Below are 16,640 nucleotides of genomic sequence, written 5' to 3'. Positions count from 1 at the left end.
CTTGTGCAAACTACTAATATTTTGAGGATATAGTTCACCTTATGAGATCTCTAACCCTGCAAGACCCAAATATAGAAAGAAAATGAGCAACAAAAAAACGATCTATCTATCTATCTATCTATATATATATATATATATATATATATATATATATATATGTGTGTGTGTGTGTGTGTGTGTGTGTGTGTGTGTGTGTGTGTGTAGAGCGAGAGAGAGAGAGAGCTACATATATAAAATTAAAATAGAAAATATTTAAAAAATGAAACAACTGTTGTACTTCTGCAACAGTGGGTTTTACAGGGTTAAATAAATACTCTAATTAAAAATGAAGTCCATGTTATTTAATCTGAATTATGAGACTTATTCAAAACTAAGCAAAAAGAGTCCAAACACTGTGCATACAGGGAGAGAGTATTTATTATATGTTATAAAATAATATATAGAGAGCTGTTTTACAGTGTTTGTCTAGCAAACATTAATAAATTCGTAGTAGCAGTGGAGGTATTATATATATATATACAAGAATTAAAAACAGAATCAGCTGAATATTATACATAAGATATATATATATATATATATATATATATATATATATATATATATATATATATATATATATATATATATATATATATATATATATACATATACATATATATATATATATATATATATGTATATATATATATATATATAGATAGATAGATAGATATAGATAGATAGATATATATAGATATAGATATATATAGCTATATATAGATATATATATAGATGTCATATATTATTGTACAAAAGACCAAATTTATTAAGAATTTCTTAAGAATACATGAGCGGTTTAACAACAGTCAGTAGTGGAGCAAAATGTCCTTCATACAAGTTAGGAAGGAACATTAATATCAGGAGTTCTGTGTGTTATTTCACATTATTTGGGTTCAAATCCTGGAATGTAATCAGCTATCAGTTTAAAAAACACAAAAATTTACATAAATGTACAGTAGAGCATGCATTGTGTTCTCAGTCGCTCCACAGTCGTCATCAGCAGGTTTCACATTAAACAGTTTGATATCAGCAGTGCTGCCTGGAGATTTCAGAGTTTTAATACATACTGATATTTATTGCAAAATGTTTCCCACAGGTTCTATGAACCACTTTCACAGCCTGGAGCCTCTGTGATTACCAGCGTTCAGGTGAGAAGAAACTGCAGTTCAGAAAGATCTGCATCATATTTTCTCTTCGGTTTGTCCACCAGAGAGCACTGATCTGTCAGGTTTTCAGCTCTAAAGTGTCCCACTCAGTACAAGTCCTCAGTAATTTCCATTTTGAGGTGTTACAAGTGCTGATGTATCGTTATCAAGTTAAAAGAAAATCGCAAAAAAATCAAGTATTAGTTGGGTCAGGAACAAGCCTCTGATTTAAACTAATGATCACCTGAACAATTCAGACTCAGACTTGAATATTTCACCTCTTCAGACCAGAAGAATAGAAATTAATCTACTTGTCAAGGAGCTGTCAGCAGTCATGGCTTCATTTTTAAGGGTTACACAGTCAAAACAAATGGAAGCTACTAATTCAGGAGCTAAGTGGCTGACACAAAGATAAATTAATTAGCAGCTGATTAGTTTACAAGCTCCTGTTTAGCACCAAAACCTCAGCCAGTTGATTGCCAGACAAAAGAGGAAGTGGGATCCTTCTTTGTGTCATGGACAACACGAAAACAGATAATATAAATGCATCTGTGGGAAAATGGATCACAGGATTCAACGCATTGCTGTGAAGAGCTGCTCCTTGTGATGAACTCAGAGAGAAATATTTATCTTACTCTGCAGCTCCTCTCAGTTCCACAGAGCTTTATAACCTCCATCACCTCTTGTTTTTTTTCTTTTCCAGCTTCAGAGCTTCACTGCTTTGATTCACTCACAGCTGCTTCTATCCAAGCAGCTCTGATAAACTCAGTGGAGCATTTAGCAGCTGAAAATCCAGATATTTTCCTCTCAGAAGGTGATGGAGACCAAAAAGGGAGGCCGAAAACACAGCTCCAAACAAATAATAGAGCTAGATGTTTGAACAGGAATCTGTTGGTTAAGACATTTGTCACATCAAAAGGTTTACCTTAAACCTCCAAAGTGGACGGAAATGTAATTTATTGCAAGTTAAACTGCATTTAAAACGCGAAAATATACTTGAGTAGCCAGAACTACATCAGTAGTAGTGTGACGTGTGTGTGTGTGTGTGTGTGTGTGTGTGTGTGTGTGTGTGTGTGTGTGTGTGTGTGTGTGTGATTGTGTGTGTGTGTGTGTGTGTGTGTGTGTGTGTGTGTGTGTGTAAACACTGAATTGTACTTATTAAATAATTGATTAATGATAAAAATTGATTTTACAGTAAATATAACAGCATTTCTATATACAGAGTTCTTAAAATCAGGAAGAAAGAAAATAATCTATGGCATTTTCAAACTCTCAAGATTCCTCATCTCCATTATTACAGTAGAAAACAGGTTTAGAAACATGGGGTTAGTGCTGATCTACAGCGATTACAAGGCAGGAGACAGTTCTCCAACCTGTCTACAGGAGGAACCCTGCTGCTGGTTCTCCCCGACGGCTTTTCTCATCGCAGCCTCGCTCCCATCGTCCTCTCCTCTCCCGCACCACGCCATCCATCATAAACCCTTGTTGTAGGTCACCACCTTGCAATCTGTTGCCATGGCGATCTCCGGCTCAAGGCGAGATACTTCAATCTGCCGAATAAAATAAATAAACTAATAATTAAACCGAAGGTAAGGATTCAGCCTCAGCCTTTTGTCTTAAAAGCCACGTTCAATCAGACGCGGGGGGAAACATCTGGAGTAAGAGGTGTGGGTCAGGGCTGTGCATGTCAAGCGGTGGATGTGTAATTTGAATTTGCTCACAGCTGCTCCCTCAACCATCTGGTGCTCGAAAAGCAGCAGCTCATATGTCAGCATACAGCGTACCTGAGACATCTGGGGGAACAGACTGATGGCCACAGGCAGCGAGAGGCCGAAGGTGAGCAGGCACACAAAGCTGTGGATGGGCAGCAACAATCTGCGGTTGCTCTGCAGGAATCGCAGCCTACACGAGATAGAAAGGAAAACGTGAGCCTGCAGTGTGGATCGATCCCAGATGACTACCGCAAAGGCTGGAGTTATTTTTGGATCCGGAGGAGAAAAAAACACCTCCCGTGCAGATTTGGGGGAGCTGTTTCACTCGATGGGTGGGTGGGAGATTTATCTGTCTGTGTGAGCTCAATGAGCAAGACTGAAGAGATCATGTTTTATGTAACTCTACAATAAATCACACCGTCTTTTTGCATCTCCTCTGACTGTACTGACCTACTAATATAGAAAGCACTTTGGGGCACAACATATGTTGGCTTTAGCTCAGTACACAGATTATTTACAGTGTGTTTCTAGTCCAGACTGAAACACACAATGCTGCCCTACAAAGACAGACAGCAGCAACTAAAGCAAAGGATGAAGATGAGATATGAGGGGTTTAAGGCAGGTAAGGCAAATAAAGCAAGGAAATGAAAATTTAATGGTGTTTCAGGCAGATCCTCAGCATGGGAAAGAGCTGATACTGCAAAGCAAGATGCTAATTTTAGTCATCTTCTAGCAAGGAACTAACTGCAATGAGTATCTAAGCAGCTGTCTGAGGTTTGAGCTGCTGTTATTTCTAGTTCAATTCAGCCTTTATTCTAATATTCTGGACCAACTTCACATGATTTTTTTATTTGAAATGATCAATTTCCGGGGCATATTATATATGTTTTTAAAAAGTCAAAACATTAGACTCTGGTCTGAATTCAATTTAGACCAAATGTGCACTTGCAGTGTTTTCAGGATGTTCATACCTTTATCTCTTTTTAATAAAAATATCTAATTTTGTAGACCAGTGCTCCCCCAGCTGGAGGGTTAGGATCCCTGAAGTAGCCATGAAATTAATCTGTGGAGTCACGAGATGTTCACCAAGATATAAACCAAGAAGAAAAGTATTTCTGCTGCACATAATGTTGCTTATTTTTGCTAATTTTTCTCTAATATGTTCTGCTTTCTACTGACTTACCAAATAACTAACTTCTTCAGGCCCCTGAATATAAAAGAGATAAAGATCAGGCCATGTCTACATCCATCTTCAACTATGTATAAAATATATCTTTAGTACCTGTAATTCCCATTAATCCAAACAATGATTCAAATATGTTCTCATTCATACTATTAGTTCTAATAACTTTAAATTAATTACAGCTATAAGTATGTATCATGAAGCAACTCATGAGCATTGAATGTATCACAGGTTTCCCTTTGTACTGTCAGTAAGTTTCCCCAAAAGCCACCTTGCAGCTTAAACTTCTGATTGTCATCAGTCAGAGGTTGCAGATGGCACTGATAGATGGATGCAAAGGTAGGGAAAGAAACAGGTCAAAAACTGACACATAAACCTAATTATGTTTCCTGCCTGAATGAACACCGGACAAAAAAAAAAAAAAAAAAAAGGATGAACCAGCTCCGACAGCTTCATTAACTGTCTTCATCATGGATGTATTACTGACGTCTGATTGACACTCTCCATCTGCACAGTATCTCTTCCAATATAATGCATGCTTGGTTGTTTCACAGTGTTAAATCCAGTTGTAGAGTTTCTAGTTTGGGAACAATTCAGCAAAAAAAATTCAGCAAATTTCTGAAAATCTGCAAAACCTTCAGGAAGAAAATTCCAATAATTCCTTAAAAGTTTCCCTTAAAAGTTTTATTTTAAAAATATCCCCCAAATTTGGCACGGAAAGTCTTGTAAATATTTTCAAAAAATGAGTAAAAATCTTCAAAAAAAATCCTAAAAATATCTAAAGTGATTACATATATATCAGTAAAACTTCTGATATGCAGAAGCGAAATTCGCTGGATTTTGGTTGATTTTTTTGTGAATGTTCTTAAGAAACATTTTTAACATTTCTTTTTTCCCACCAAAAAATGTTCAAAGATTTCCCAAAAATGTTGAAAATGTGGACATCAGAAGCTTCACTGTGAAAACATATTTTTTTCCACATTTTCAAACTTTAAAACGGGCCAGTTTTGACCCGCAGGACGACACAAGGGTTAAGAGGAGAAGATGTTATTGCCATCAGCTGGTCATTTTGCCACATTCAGAGCAGAGATTTGTCTCCACACATTCAACCTTGTTCTACTTTATCTAGAGCCTGCCAAGCGATATTAATCACGACCCCCTCTTTAATGTCTATGAAGTGTTTCTGCTTCAGATCTGAGACTCTGTGTGAAACTACTTAGTCACTGTTGCTGATGCTCACATGAATGTGCTCCCATGGCAACCCTGAAACCACAGAGTCACCCCATGTTACAAATTAACCCCCAGTCATATCAACTACTGCACCAAAATAATCACAATAATGGGTCAAGTGTAAACTAATGGTTTAGCACATTTACTGCACTAGTGGAACACATGTAGATTCAAAATGGGAAACAACTGAGCCAGATTTGATCCCTGAACTAAATCTGAGGCTTCGATGCATCAAATATATATTGTTTTTGGTTTTTTCTGAGTTTTTAATTGTTTTAGGACAAAACTAGACATTACAAAGCATCACATAGGATTGTGATGATCTTTTTTTTTTTGACTGATTTCTTATTTGAGAAAAAAAACTCCAAAAATTACCATAAGTTGCAGCTCTAGTTGTCTCTAAAAACCACACTAATGTTTTGCTGCACAAACCTCTCGAGGTAGGACATGATGATGGGGGGCAGGACGAAGATCGGCATGGGGAGGACCACACGTGTGAAGGCGGTCTCCATGATAGCCTGGGGAAAACAAAGATGAGAGCGATGTGCACATGCTTCATTTAAAGCGCCGCAGTGAGTTGGATTTAATTTTCCCTTTCATGAAATCAGATGGGTGCCGAGCGACACGAGCCGAGCAGGAAATGGTAAATTTTTCCCATTTTCTGCCACCGTCGCTTTTGAAATTCACTGAGGAAAAAAACAGCAAAGCGTGTAAACACATTCAGTGCAGTCAAGTAACAAGTGTGCTGAGCATGCAATAAAAAATAAATTTTTAAAAAGCCACTGACATGTCTTGCAGCGATTTTGGAGGATCCCACCACATTCCCATTGTTGTCCAGCACATCGATACCTTCAGACAGCTCATTGTGTCTCATCAGGCCCACGTTGCAGATGTTTGCACTCGCTGAGGGGGAGGGAGAATCGCAGTTTAGATGCTTTTAACACATTTCACACAAGAAATGCAGCCCCCAGTTAAAAATCGCTTTAATAGAGCAAAATTTGAATATTGTACTCTCAGTTAATGCTGTTGGTGTGCAGCTAAAACACCACAAAACCTGAAATTCATAGCAATAGCAAAGAGAAATGACATTAAAGCAGTTAAGAAGGTCTGAAATTTGGGATCTAAATGCATTACTGTATCATTTGTAAATAAGCATCAATGAGAGATTGCGACTCTAACCAGCAGAGGGCCTCATAACAACCGGCCTCTTTGTACCTCAGGGTGCTTTGAAAACCCACCTACAGCTGGGAAGGGGACAAGTCTCTGGATTATCATTCTGGTGGCAGGGCTCAGCTTGTTGGCCTTCTGAATCAGCACATTCAGTCCCACCTAAAAAACACAAACGTTCTTCTATAGATAAATAAACGTTGCACCTCAGGTAACATTTCAGCCTGACAGAAATCTCATTGCAAAGAGCCAAATTCCATTATATCCTGTTTCTTTACAGCTGTATTATTAGAACTGTGCTGCTACAACAACAGGTAAACAAGACAACCAGCATCGATGTCAAGGTCAGCGAAGGATGAAAACACTCACTGCAATGGAGACGGCACTCGTCACGGCTCCCACATAGCCTTGAAGAAACTTAGATGTTGGCGTAGGCTGAAGAGACAAAAGAAATACAGCAGCACAACATTTTACACTGACTACTGTCAGACGGCTAGAAACTCTGTCGTGACAGTTTTTGTTTTTTTTAATCTTAAGATGATATTTTATTCAGAGAAGCATGTTCAAAGCCAAGAAGATATTAAGCATGATAATATATTATTGGGAATAAACCACAAAAAAAAGAATAAATACAAATTTTTAGATGTTTTCAAAGCTGCAATAGGTACAGAGAATAGTTTTTACCTTTGTAGCGTTGCGGTTGGCGTAGTTCACGCAGGCATTGTGACTCTGATTCAGCCACTGGAGGAAAAGAAAGGAAGGAGATGATTGAAAAACGAAGGTTAAAGTAGCGAGCAAAGGAAAGAAAGGAGCATAGATAGATAGATAGATAGATAGATAGATAGATAGATAGATAGATAGATAGATAGATAGATAGATAGATAGATAGATAGATAGATAGATAGATAGATAGATAGATAGATAGATAGATAGATAGATAGATAGATAGATAGATAGATAGATAGATAGATAGATAGATAGATAGATAGATAGGCTTTATTTTATAGAGTCTGTCTTCCAGTAAAGCATTGCATTTACATGGTAAAAGTGCACTTACCAGATGGTCAAAATGGGCAATAAATGCAATGTTTTACAATATGCATGTTCATTACAGTACCTGCCAAATAATGGTAGACACCACAGTCTGATTTGGGAGAAGGAGGCCAATGACCTAGATGAAACCAGGGAACAAGAGCTTATTTTTGGACAAAATAAGTTCAGTCTCATTTCATCTGTCCCCAAACACTATGACTATGTTCATGGATATCTGCACCGCCAAGTAAAGTTCGCGCATGAGTTACGCATGATTAAAATGTATGGTGGGACTTACAATTGGTGTTCCGAATGGTACATAACCTGCACAGTGAAAACATGACTTTCAGCGTAAAGAAACGATGACAGCATGGACCAATTTCACCAGATTCGGCAAAGATCTTCATCTGAGGTCGTACCTGACATTCGAAATGGCATGAAGATCTTCTCCCCTGTGTCAGGATGAATGATGGCCTGCGTGCAGAGAGCATGAAAGCTTCCTCATGCTGCCAGCAGCCCACAGACTCCAACGCATGAAAGTGTAGTTAACCTGGGCCAACTGATGACTCACTTACCTGTTTGATCTTCTGGGCCTCCCACAACTGAACAGGTGAGCAATGAGGTAAAAAAAGAATCATTTCTAACATTCATGAACTCCTAACTGTATTCTGCTTGAGCCAGGAATTTGCCATGTGTATTATGTTTAATATATGTTATATTATGTCTGCATTATATATCACTCTGCAACATACTTTGTACTGTATCATATCAGCATCTGTGAAGACTCACCTGAACATCGGACACTCCAGGTGGAAGCGTGCCATGTTTATAGTCATCAAGGAGCTTGATGCATTCTTTTAATCGTATCTACAAACATACGAAAAGAAGAATCAGAATGTGCATTAAATCAGATTTTACAGATTTTTTATTAATCTTCTCTCCACTTTACTTGCTTACAAATATAAATAAGCCTATCTACAACATAGTAGCTGTGCATCTATACCTGGACATCTTCTTTAAATCTGACAGTGAAATGTTTAAGGCTGCAGTTGAGCTTCACTTTAAAATTAATTAATCAAGTCAAGTTATGAAGTAATTTTTGGTTGTTCATACACCACCGTTCAAAAGTTTGGGGTCACTTAGAAATGTCCTTATTTGTGAAAGAAAATCTTTTTTTCAGTGAAGATGACATTAAATGAATCAGAAATCCAGTCTAGACATCACTAATGTGGTAAATGATTCTAGCTGGAAACGGCTGATTTTTAATAGAATATCTACATAGGGGTACAGAGGAACATTTCCAGCAACCATCACTCCTGTGTTCTAATGCTACATTGTGTTAGCTAATGGTGTTGAAAGGCTAATTGATGATTAGAAAACCCTTGTGCAGTTATGTTAGCACATGAATAAAAGTGTGAGTTTTCATGGAAAACATGAAATTGTCTGGGTGACCCTAAACCTTTACACAGTAGTGTATGTAAGAAAACCCTGAAAACTTCTTAGAGCCTAAGAGCTGGCGGTTAACTTTTTGGCATTTTAACTTTTAAAAGACATTAAAGGTAGAGTCAGCAATTATTGTGAAATTCTGCTGAATATACATTAGCTGTCCGGTCTTGATTACTAATGATCAATATCGACCCCCAAATCTAAATATGCAAACTACCAAAATATCAGCAATCTTCTCCAGAATTGCAGCCTCTACATTTGAGCAAATAAAACGTTTTAATGTTGGCTAAATACAACAGTTTCATCAGGAAATATCTGATTATTTGTACCAAAACCACATGTAGCACATAGATATTGAAAATAACTGCAGTTTTCCAGAAGGCTACCTCCGACACAAACAGGGTGCTGGGGTCGATGATGTCTACAAAGTGTCTCAGTCGACCAAGGAATGAACTCTGGGGAAGAGAATATGACAAAGTTCATTTTTAATTTAGGTTAAAGCATAATAATAGCAGCAAACAACCTCCTCTCTATGAATAGATCATTTTCACAAGAGTCCTCTGAACTGATTTCACTTTGCTTGTCTTTATTCTCAAGAAAGCAGCTTAATATCCCAAAGTCATTTTAAAAGAGTAGCAGTTTAAAATGATTTACATGCTTCTAATACCACCTGCAGGCACAATTTATTGTTTGTGTGTATGTATACAAAAGTGTCCATAGATGATGTTGTAGTAAATTTATCATTTTTGGTCTCGTTATTAACCTTCCTGCCTGGTTTTAATTATACTCTGCATTCCTCTACTCAGAGGAAATTAATGAAACGCAATAAAGTGATAAAGGACGCTTGTTATCTTCATTAGAGGGCAGACGATGTAACTTTTAAAGGACAGGCTGGAAAACTTCCCTGATCACATGGAATAAAACCACTTTAAATGGTCTTTATAAGATTCTTTTGTCAGACCTTTGAACGTATTTCAATGCGTATCAGAGATAATAAGATCATGAATATATACAATTCAAATCCCTAATGAAGTGTTTGACTAATACTAAATGTTATCAAATCATATTAATTTATAAAGTGTTAAGTGAGATTTGAATTGTGATGGAGAAATTCAAATTTTTTTCTCCCCAAAAAAGTCACATTTAAAGAAACTCAAAAACAAATCAGACTAAGCCTTAAAAATTGACCTAATCTCCAAATCAGGCTGAGAATCTGTTTACCAACTGCTAAGGGAAAATATCGATATTTGGGGGAAAACACTTTAAAAAATAGTCAGCTTTCTTTCCCTGTTTCCACCTGTTGTGCTATGCTAAGCTAACTGGCTGTAGCTTCTTACTTACAGTACAGACATGACAGTGGTTTTAACTTTCTCCCCTTGGGGTTGTATTTTGTTTCTCTGAGATCATTTCGAACCTTTGTGGCTGTTATGTGTCTTTTTGTGGCGAATTGCATTCATTTTATGTTGTTTTACATCTCGTCGCAATTTTGCATCCCTTTTTGGTGTCTTCTTGTTTCTTCAAGGCTATTTTGAGTCTCTTTGCGGTTCTTTTACATTCCTTAATGGCTGTTTGGTGTCTCATTGTGCTAGTTTTGCATTTCTTTGAAGTTGTTTTGTATCTCATTATGCTAATTTTGCATCCTTTTGTGTTGTTTTGCATCTCTCTGTGGCTGTTCTGCACCTTGTAGCAATTTTGCATCCCTTCATAGTATCCCTTTGTCTCTTTGAGGTTATTTTGAGTCTCCTTGTGGCAGTTTTGCATTCCTTTGCCGTTGTTTTGCATCTTGTTGGGCTAATTTTGCATCCCTTGTTATTGTTTTTTTCCTTTTTGCTCAGCTAATTGACAGTAGCTTCTTACATAGAGTGCAGACATGAGAATTGTTCTAATCTTCTCCTCCAATGCTGAGAAGACAGCCAAGCCCTTTGTAGTTGTGTTTTGTCTCTGAGATAATTTTGAGGCTGTTTTGCATCTCTCTGTGGTTGCTTTGTGTTTTGTTGGGGCGAATTGCATGCCTTTGAATGTTGTTTTACATATTGTGACTATTTTGCATCCCTCAGTGGCTGCTTAGTGTCTCATTGTGATATTTTTGCAGTTCTTTGTAGTTATTTTGCATCTCATTATGCTAGTTTTGCATCCCTTTGTGTGTTTTTGAAGTAATTCTGAGTCTCTGTGTTGTTTTGCATCTCTCTGTAGCTCTTCTGCACCATGTTCGAATTTTGCATCCTTTTGTCATTGTCTTCATTAGCTCTTTTCACTCAGCTTAGCAAACTGGCTGTAGCTTCTTATTCACAGCACAGACATGAGAGCTGTTTCAATATTTTTCCTCTAACACTTAGCAGAAAGCAAATAAGTGCATTTGCAAAAAAAAAAAAAAAAAAAGTCGAACTACAGCAGCATTTTGAAATGTCCAGGCTGGACAATGACTCCTGGGTTACACAAGCTGCTAATGGAGACTGTCAGGTGCAGCTGAAAGCTTTGACTTATTAATAAAAGGAGTATTGTGCTCTTCACAGTATGTTGTTCCTGAATATGCTAATGAGAATAAATGAACATAAAGGTACTTCAAAATGCAGCTACAAGGAAAACTGAATTAAGGCAGTGTTTGTCATCCTGAGTGCGCAGTGGAAGAAAATGCAGCTGAAACGTAGAAGTAAAATGCACCGAGTAAGTTCACATTCACCAAACACGTTCTTCCAAGTGAGGCTTGAAGCTGCTGGACGAGCGCCCTGTTTTCTGTTCCCCTCACTGTCTACATCGGCATGCCAGTATGTGTGCCAACAGTCTGAAAAAGCCCAATAGCAGTTTATGCCAAGAGTCTCTTTGGCAAAGCAGACGGGCGAAATCATGGCAGCTTCAATCAGATTCCCTCAGAGACATTTATCAGTTACGAAAGCCAGGAAATACAGTGGTCCTGACAAGTCTCCATTTTAATTATCTCTTTAGCACCAGGTCCTGACTGAAATGACTGGAAACAACCTTGATTCCTCATAAAGACTGCAGATTAACCATCTTTCTGCACCTCGGCTCTGGGTTTTCTGACACTGCCATGCCTCCATCGCATGTCTCCTCCTCTGACAGGCCATATGTGCTGCAGTGCTGTTCTGTAAGAGTGGGGTAGAGCGAGGATCTGTGTGAGGAGCCTGCTTTAATTATGCATGAGTTTCAGCTCCCTGGAGAGTACACAACAAGGCTAGCAGAGATGGAGCGCGGCAGAAAGCACAGACAAACCAAGCAAGATTTATGCTGATTCAAGGACCTGGCCTAATTTTAACTGCTTTGACGCAAGGAGCTGGAAATATTACAGCACCTTCATCAGCCCGACGTGAACTGCAGGTTGCTGATGTAAAAATAACAGCTTTAGTGAAAAGACCTCCCACTAGAAAAACTATATGTAAGCAGAGTGATGAGAGCGGGCAACCAGGGAGGAAGAACAGTCATCTTTAATGAGGATTTTGCAATCGCTTCAAAAACAATAATAATTCGCATGAGACCAAACGTGTTAATAAGCTGTTACTTGAGCATTCTGCGAATAATGTAATATCCTGTGTTAACTAGTGTGTTCATGAAGGAATTCTTAAACAATGGCGCTCTGCTCCCACGGCATAAGATCAACATCAAACAAGACAAAGACATACAATATACATTTTTTCCTCTTCTGCACTTTTTTGTGCTTTTATGATCATTTTGCAGCTCTCAGTAATTGTTTTATGGCAATGTTTGCATTTCACTGTGGCCATTTTGCATCGATTTGTAGTTCATTTTTCATCTTGTGACAATTATGTATCCTGCTGTAGTTGTATCTTGTCTCTTTTAGATAATTTTGAGTCTCTCAGTGATTATTGTGGATCTTTCTGGAGATATTTTGAGTCGTGTTGCTGCAATTTTGCATCCCTTTACTTGTACTGCATCTGTATTACTTCTCACTGTCGCAATTTGGATCCCTCTGGAGTTGTTTTTGTCTCTAAGGTTATTTTTGAGCCTCTTTGTGTTTGTTTTTCATTTCCTTGCAGCAGTTTTAAGTCTCCTTATTGCGATTTTGCATTATTTTATTCATTATTTTCGAGTCTCCTTAAGGCAATTTTGCATCCCTTTTTAGTATTTTTTGGTTCTTTGGGGTTATTTTGAGTCTCTGTGGTTATTTTGCATCCCTCAGTGGCTGTTTGGTGTCTCATTGTGGTCGTTTTGCATTTTTTTGTCGTTTTGCATCTCGTTATGCTAATTTTGCATCCCTTTGTGTATCTTTGAAGTAATTCTGAGTCTCTGTGTTGTTGTTTTTCATCTCTCTATAGCTGTTTTGCATCTTGTAGCAATTGTGCATCCCTTTGCAGTATCCTTTTGTCTCTTTGAGGTTATTTTGAGTCTCTTTGTGAATGTCTTTGCACCCTTTTACTTGTTGTACATCTCGTGGCAATTTTGCATCCTTCGTAGTTATTTCCTTGTAGTTATTTTTGGTCTCTCTGAGGTTATCTTGAGTGTCTTTGTGGTTGTTCTGAATCTCTCCGCAGCTGTTTTGAGGCATTTAGTGTCAATTTTGCATCCCCTTTTTTGTTGTTTTCTACCTCTTTGTGGATGTTTGCATTTTCTAAGCTGTTTTATATCATTCTAGTTGTTTTGAAGTAATTTTCCCCTACAGCCCCTGCAGCTGTTTTGAGTCTCCTTCTGTACATTTTGCATCCTTCTATTTACTATTTGTTTTGCACTTCGTCGTGGCAATTTTGCTCCCATTCTAAAGTGTTTTTTGCCTCTCTTTGTGATTGTCCTGTATCTCACTGCAACTTAGCACCTTTTAACTTGTTTTACATCATGTGGCAATTTTGCATGCTTCATTTTTTGACTATTTGAGGTCGTTCTGAATGCCATTGTGGTTGTTCTGAATCTCTCTGTCGCTGTTTGTGGCAATTTTTGCATCCCTTTTTTATAGTTTTCTATCTGTGTGAATTTTTGCATTCTTTATGCTGTTTTGTGTTTCTTTGTAGTTGTTTTAAAGTAATTTTGCATCTCTGTGTGTTTTTGTCGCTGCGTATTCACCAACGAATCAGATGATTTTGCAAAACTTTGGTTATCGAATGTGTAAAAAAAGTTCTCAAAGTCAAGATTTGTATTTTTTTCTGGGAGCTTTTTTATAGATTTTTCAAGCTGCGAAGCCTGCAATTGAATAAAAATTCACATTCACTGCTTGTAACAGTAACAAATCAGTTATATAGCAAGGTTTAGAGGCACAGTCTGCATATGGACTTCACTCTGAGCATCAACATCACGTAAATAATTCTCTTAAGGCTGCTGGTAAATAAATGGCACAGAGCACAAGAAATGTAAATGTAACCGATGTGTCGTTTCCTCGGTTAATGTGCCATCCCAGTTAGCGTGAAGGTCACATTATCTCTCACAGCTGACCAATGCAGATTCATTTCTGGACGGAAAATTGAGTAATGGGCTTCAGATAAGGAAGAACGGCCCATTAATCTCGATCACAAGGGGGTGGCAAGAGTCAGTTTGCAGAAAGCATCCTGGATAAAAGTGTTCGTGTGGATTAATGTGGGCAAAATTGCACAAATGTGGAGGAAATTAAAATGAAACCTGCAACACCTGCAAATGCAAAGTTTAAAATTAAAAAAGAAAAAGAAAAAAAAGACCATAATTAGAGTGAAAAGCAATAAATAATCAAATAACAGTCGATGGGGGCTGCTTTTAAACTGTCGTGCAGGATGTCTGAGCTCTGATAGCAGCAGCTGTGAAATCTGTCAGATGATAAAATGATAAACAGCGATCTGACGAGTGAAGCTGCAATTAAAAAATAAATAAATAAAAATATCCAAACTCCTCGAATTACGCGCAGAAGTTGACCACCAGCTGGAAGTTGCTGCGGTTTTACGAAACGCAAAGATCGCAAATCAAAGGCAACTTTGGTACCGGAGTGTCAGCATCCAGCAGGGCGGAGGATGGGGCTGTTTTTTCCAGCAGAGAGCCGCACAAACAAACCGAAGATCACCGGACGGTTAACGGAGGATACCGAACACTTACCTGGTCGTATCGGGATCTGCCGAGCTGGAAAGCAGGACACGCTGCAGACTCCGCCATGACACCCAGCTGTTCATTTATTAATGAACTGAATCATGAACGGATTTCCAAGTGCAGCGAACTACACTCAATGTGTAACTAGTGAAGCACTGTGCCGCTACGCCTGCCGGGAGCCGTAGTCCTCTGGTTTGCGTTAACACTGGCAAAGTTGAACCGCATGACTACACATCCCAAATAATCGATAAGGTGAACGCTATTGCATAACTGTTCGGATTGATCTTGGGGAGAGATAGCAGCTGATGCGCCCATAGGTGTCATATCGACCCAGTTTATCCCGGTGAGGAGAGGAGGAGGAAGAAGAAGAAGGTCTGCATGGAGCATTGATCATCTCTGGAGTTGAGAAAGAACCTGTAGCGAATAACTGAGTCATCAGTCACTTCTCTGGACACTTTGTGTTGCCCCACAGCAGACAAACCACAGAGATGGATGTGAATCAGTCCTGCATGTGTTTAAAAAAAACTCAGCCACTGCACATTTCATTACAGAACACCAAATAATAAAGAATAAAGACTTCCAATCTGAATATTAAAGTAAGACAGGAGCTGCATGCACAAGAGAATATTGTAAAGCACTAAACAAGACTAGAGAGAAAATCAAAGTGATGAAGTATTTATAGACAGTAAGTAAAATTTTCAGGAAATTCAAAAAAAAAAAAGAGAGAAATGCTGGACCTACCTAAATGAATTGCTTCAATTCCTAACATATTACTGATATAAGTTTATCCAAATGTTATCAAATAATATTAATGCTACTGGCTTTAGTTAAAGGAACAGTTTGTATTGCTGCAACTCATTTTTAAGGAAAGTCAATTTGAAATTTCCAGTTTTTCCAACTTCTGTATTTGCTTTTACCCAAATGTTAAACGCAAAATATGATTGGTCATAAGATTTACCGTTCTTTCATTTTCATTATTCTGTCATTTTTTTAAAAAAGTAGCAGTTCAGTTGCAGCAGAAAATTGTGGAGAAATGTCAGAAGCACAATGCTGAAGCAGCAGTAAGTTGAATTTTTATACTGTTGAATGTAATTTCAAGTTGACAGAATTCACAGATGTAACCCACCACAATTAAAGTAGAAAAACAGATGAGATTCACTCCGGAGTTCACTTCTACTGCAGCTCAGATTTATACAGTGAACTGCTGACCTTCCACTGTTGCTTTGTGCATCTCAGGATGAATACGCTGGTTACTCTGCAAATAAAGAATGAACATGCACACCATCAGTAAAGTAACTGTGGTACATTGTTATACAAGACAGATAAACACTTTATGAGCTTAACAAGTCAAATAACACAAAATGCTGCTTTCATGCTCAGTAAAAGTAATCAAATGACAAACTACAATAACTGACCAGTCTCACCGACATTCTGCAAATGCATTCTTAATAATAATGCCTTTCAACTAAATGAGATTTGAAAAGCATCTTGTGTTTGTTTTGTTTTTTTTTTTAAGAAAAAGACCTGATTGCTCCAAAAAAGTCCTCTTACATGTTTTCAAAGCTGCTGCTGAACATTTTTACTGAGGCTGGAACAGGAAGTGTATCAAGTCTCCGGGGTTTGAGACAAAGAGCTCTTGTGTTCTACTTTTGATCACAAAATGACTTAAAGCAG

General features: G+C 37.9%; 1 protein-coding gene across 2 annotated transcripts; it reads right to left on the bottom strand.

Annotated features, from left to right (window-relative positions):
- Window positions 1–781: 781 nt before the first annotated feature.
- sfxn5b (sideroflexin 5b) lies at window positions 782–15,228 on the bottom strand. Of its 2 annotated transcripts, XM_023292794.3 has the most exons (14): window positions 14,976–15,228; window positions 9,341–9,409; window positions 8,298–8,375; window positions 8,084–8,110; window positions 7,928–7,982; window positions 7,807–7,832; window positions 7,594–7,647; window positions 7,161–7,217; window positions 6,846–6,911; window positions 6,548–6,638; window positions 6,097–6,212; window positions 5,742–5,827; window positions 2,969–3,086; window positions 782–2,734 (listed from the first exon to the last, which is right to left on the bottom strand). In XM_023292794.3, exons 1-14 carry the CDS (start codon window positions 15,030–15,032, stop codon window positions 2,657–2,659), a joined length of 978 nt encoding a protein of 325 aa, XP_023148562.1. In that variant the 5' UTR covers window positions 15,033–15,228; the 3' UTR covers window positions 782–2,656. The 2 variants fall into 2 exon arrangements, with proteins under 2 accessions (XP_023148562.1, XP_023148564.1); XM_023292796.3 differs by lacking the exons at window positions 7,594–7,647; window positions 7,807–7,832; window positions 7,928–7,982 and having other exon boundaries at window positions 14,976–15,224.
- Between the last annotated feature and the right edge of the window lie 1,412 nt (window positions 15,229–16,640).

Source organism: Amphiprion ocellaris, chromosome 13 (assembly GCF_022539595.1).
Source record: "Amphiprion ocellaris isolate individual 3 ecotype Okinawa chromosome 13, ASM2253959v1, whole genome shotgun sequence".
NCBI lineage: Eukaryota > Metazoa > Chordata > Actinopteri > Pomacentridae > Amphiprion > Amphiprion ocellaris.
This window is presented reverse-complemented; position numbering and strand designations above follow the sequence as displayed.

Coding starts and splice junctions, on each gene's coding strand:
- sfxn5b (XM_023292794.3), bottom strand. CDS start 15,032: ATGGCGGAGTCTGCAGCGTGTCCTGCTTTCCAGCTCGGCAGATCCCGA. Junction 3,087..5,741: donor ATCATGTCCTACCTCGAGAG/GTTTGTGCAGCA, acceptor TATCTCGTGTAG/GCTGCGATTCCTGCAGAGCA. Junction 2,735..2,968: donor TGTTCCCCCAGATGTCTCAG/GTACGCTGTATG, acceptor TTTATTCGGCAG/ATTGAAGTATCTCGCCTTGA.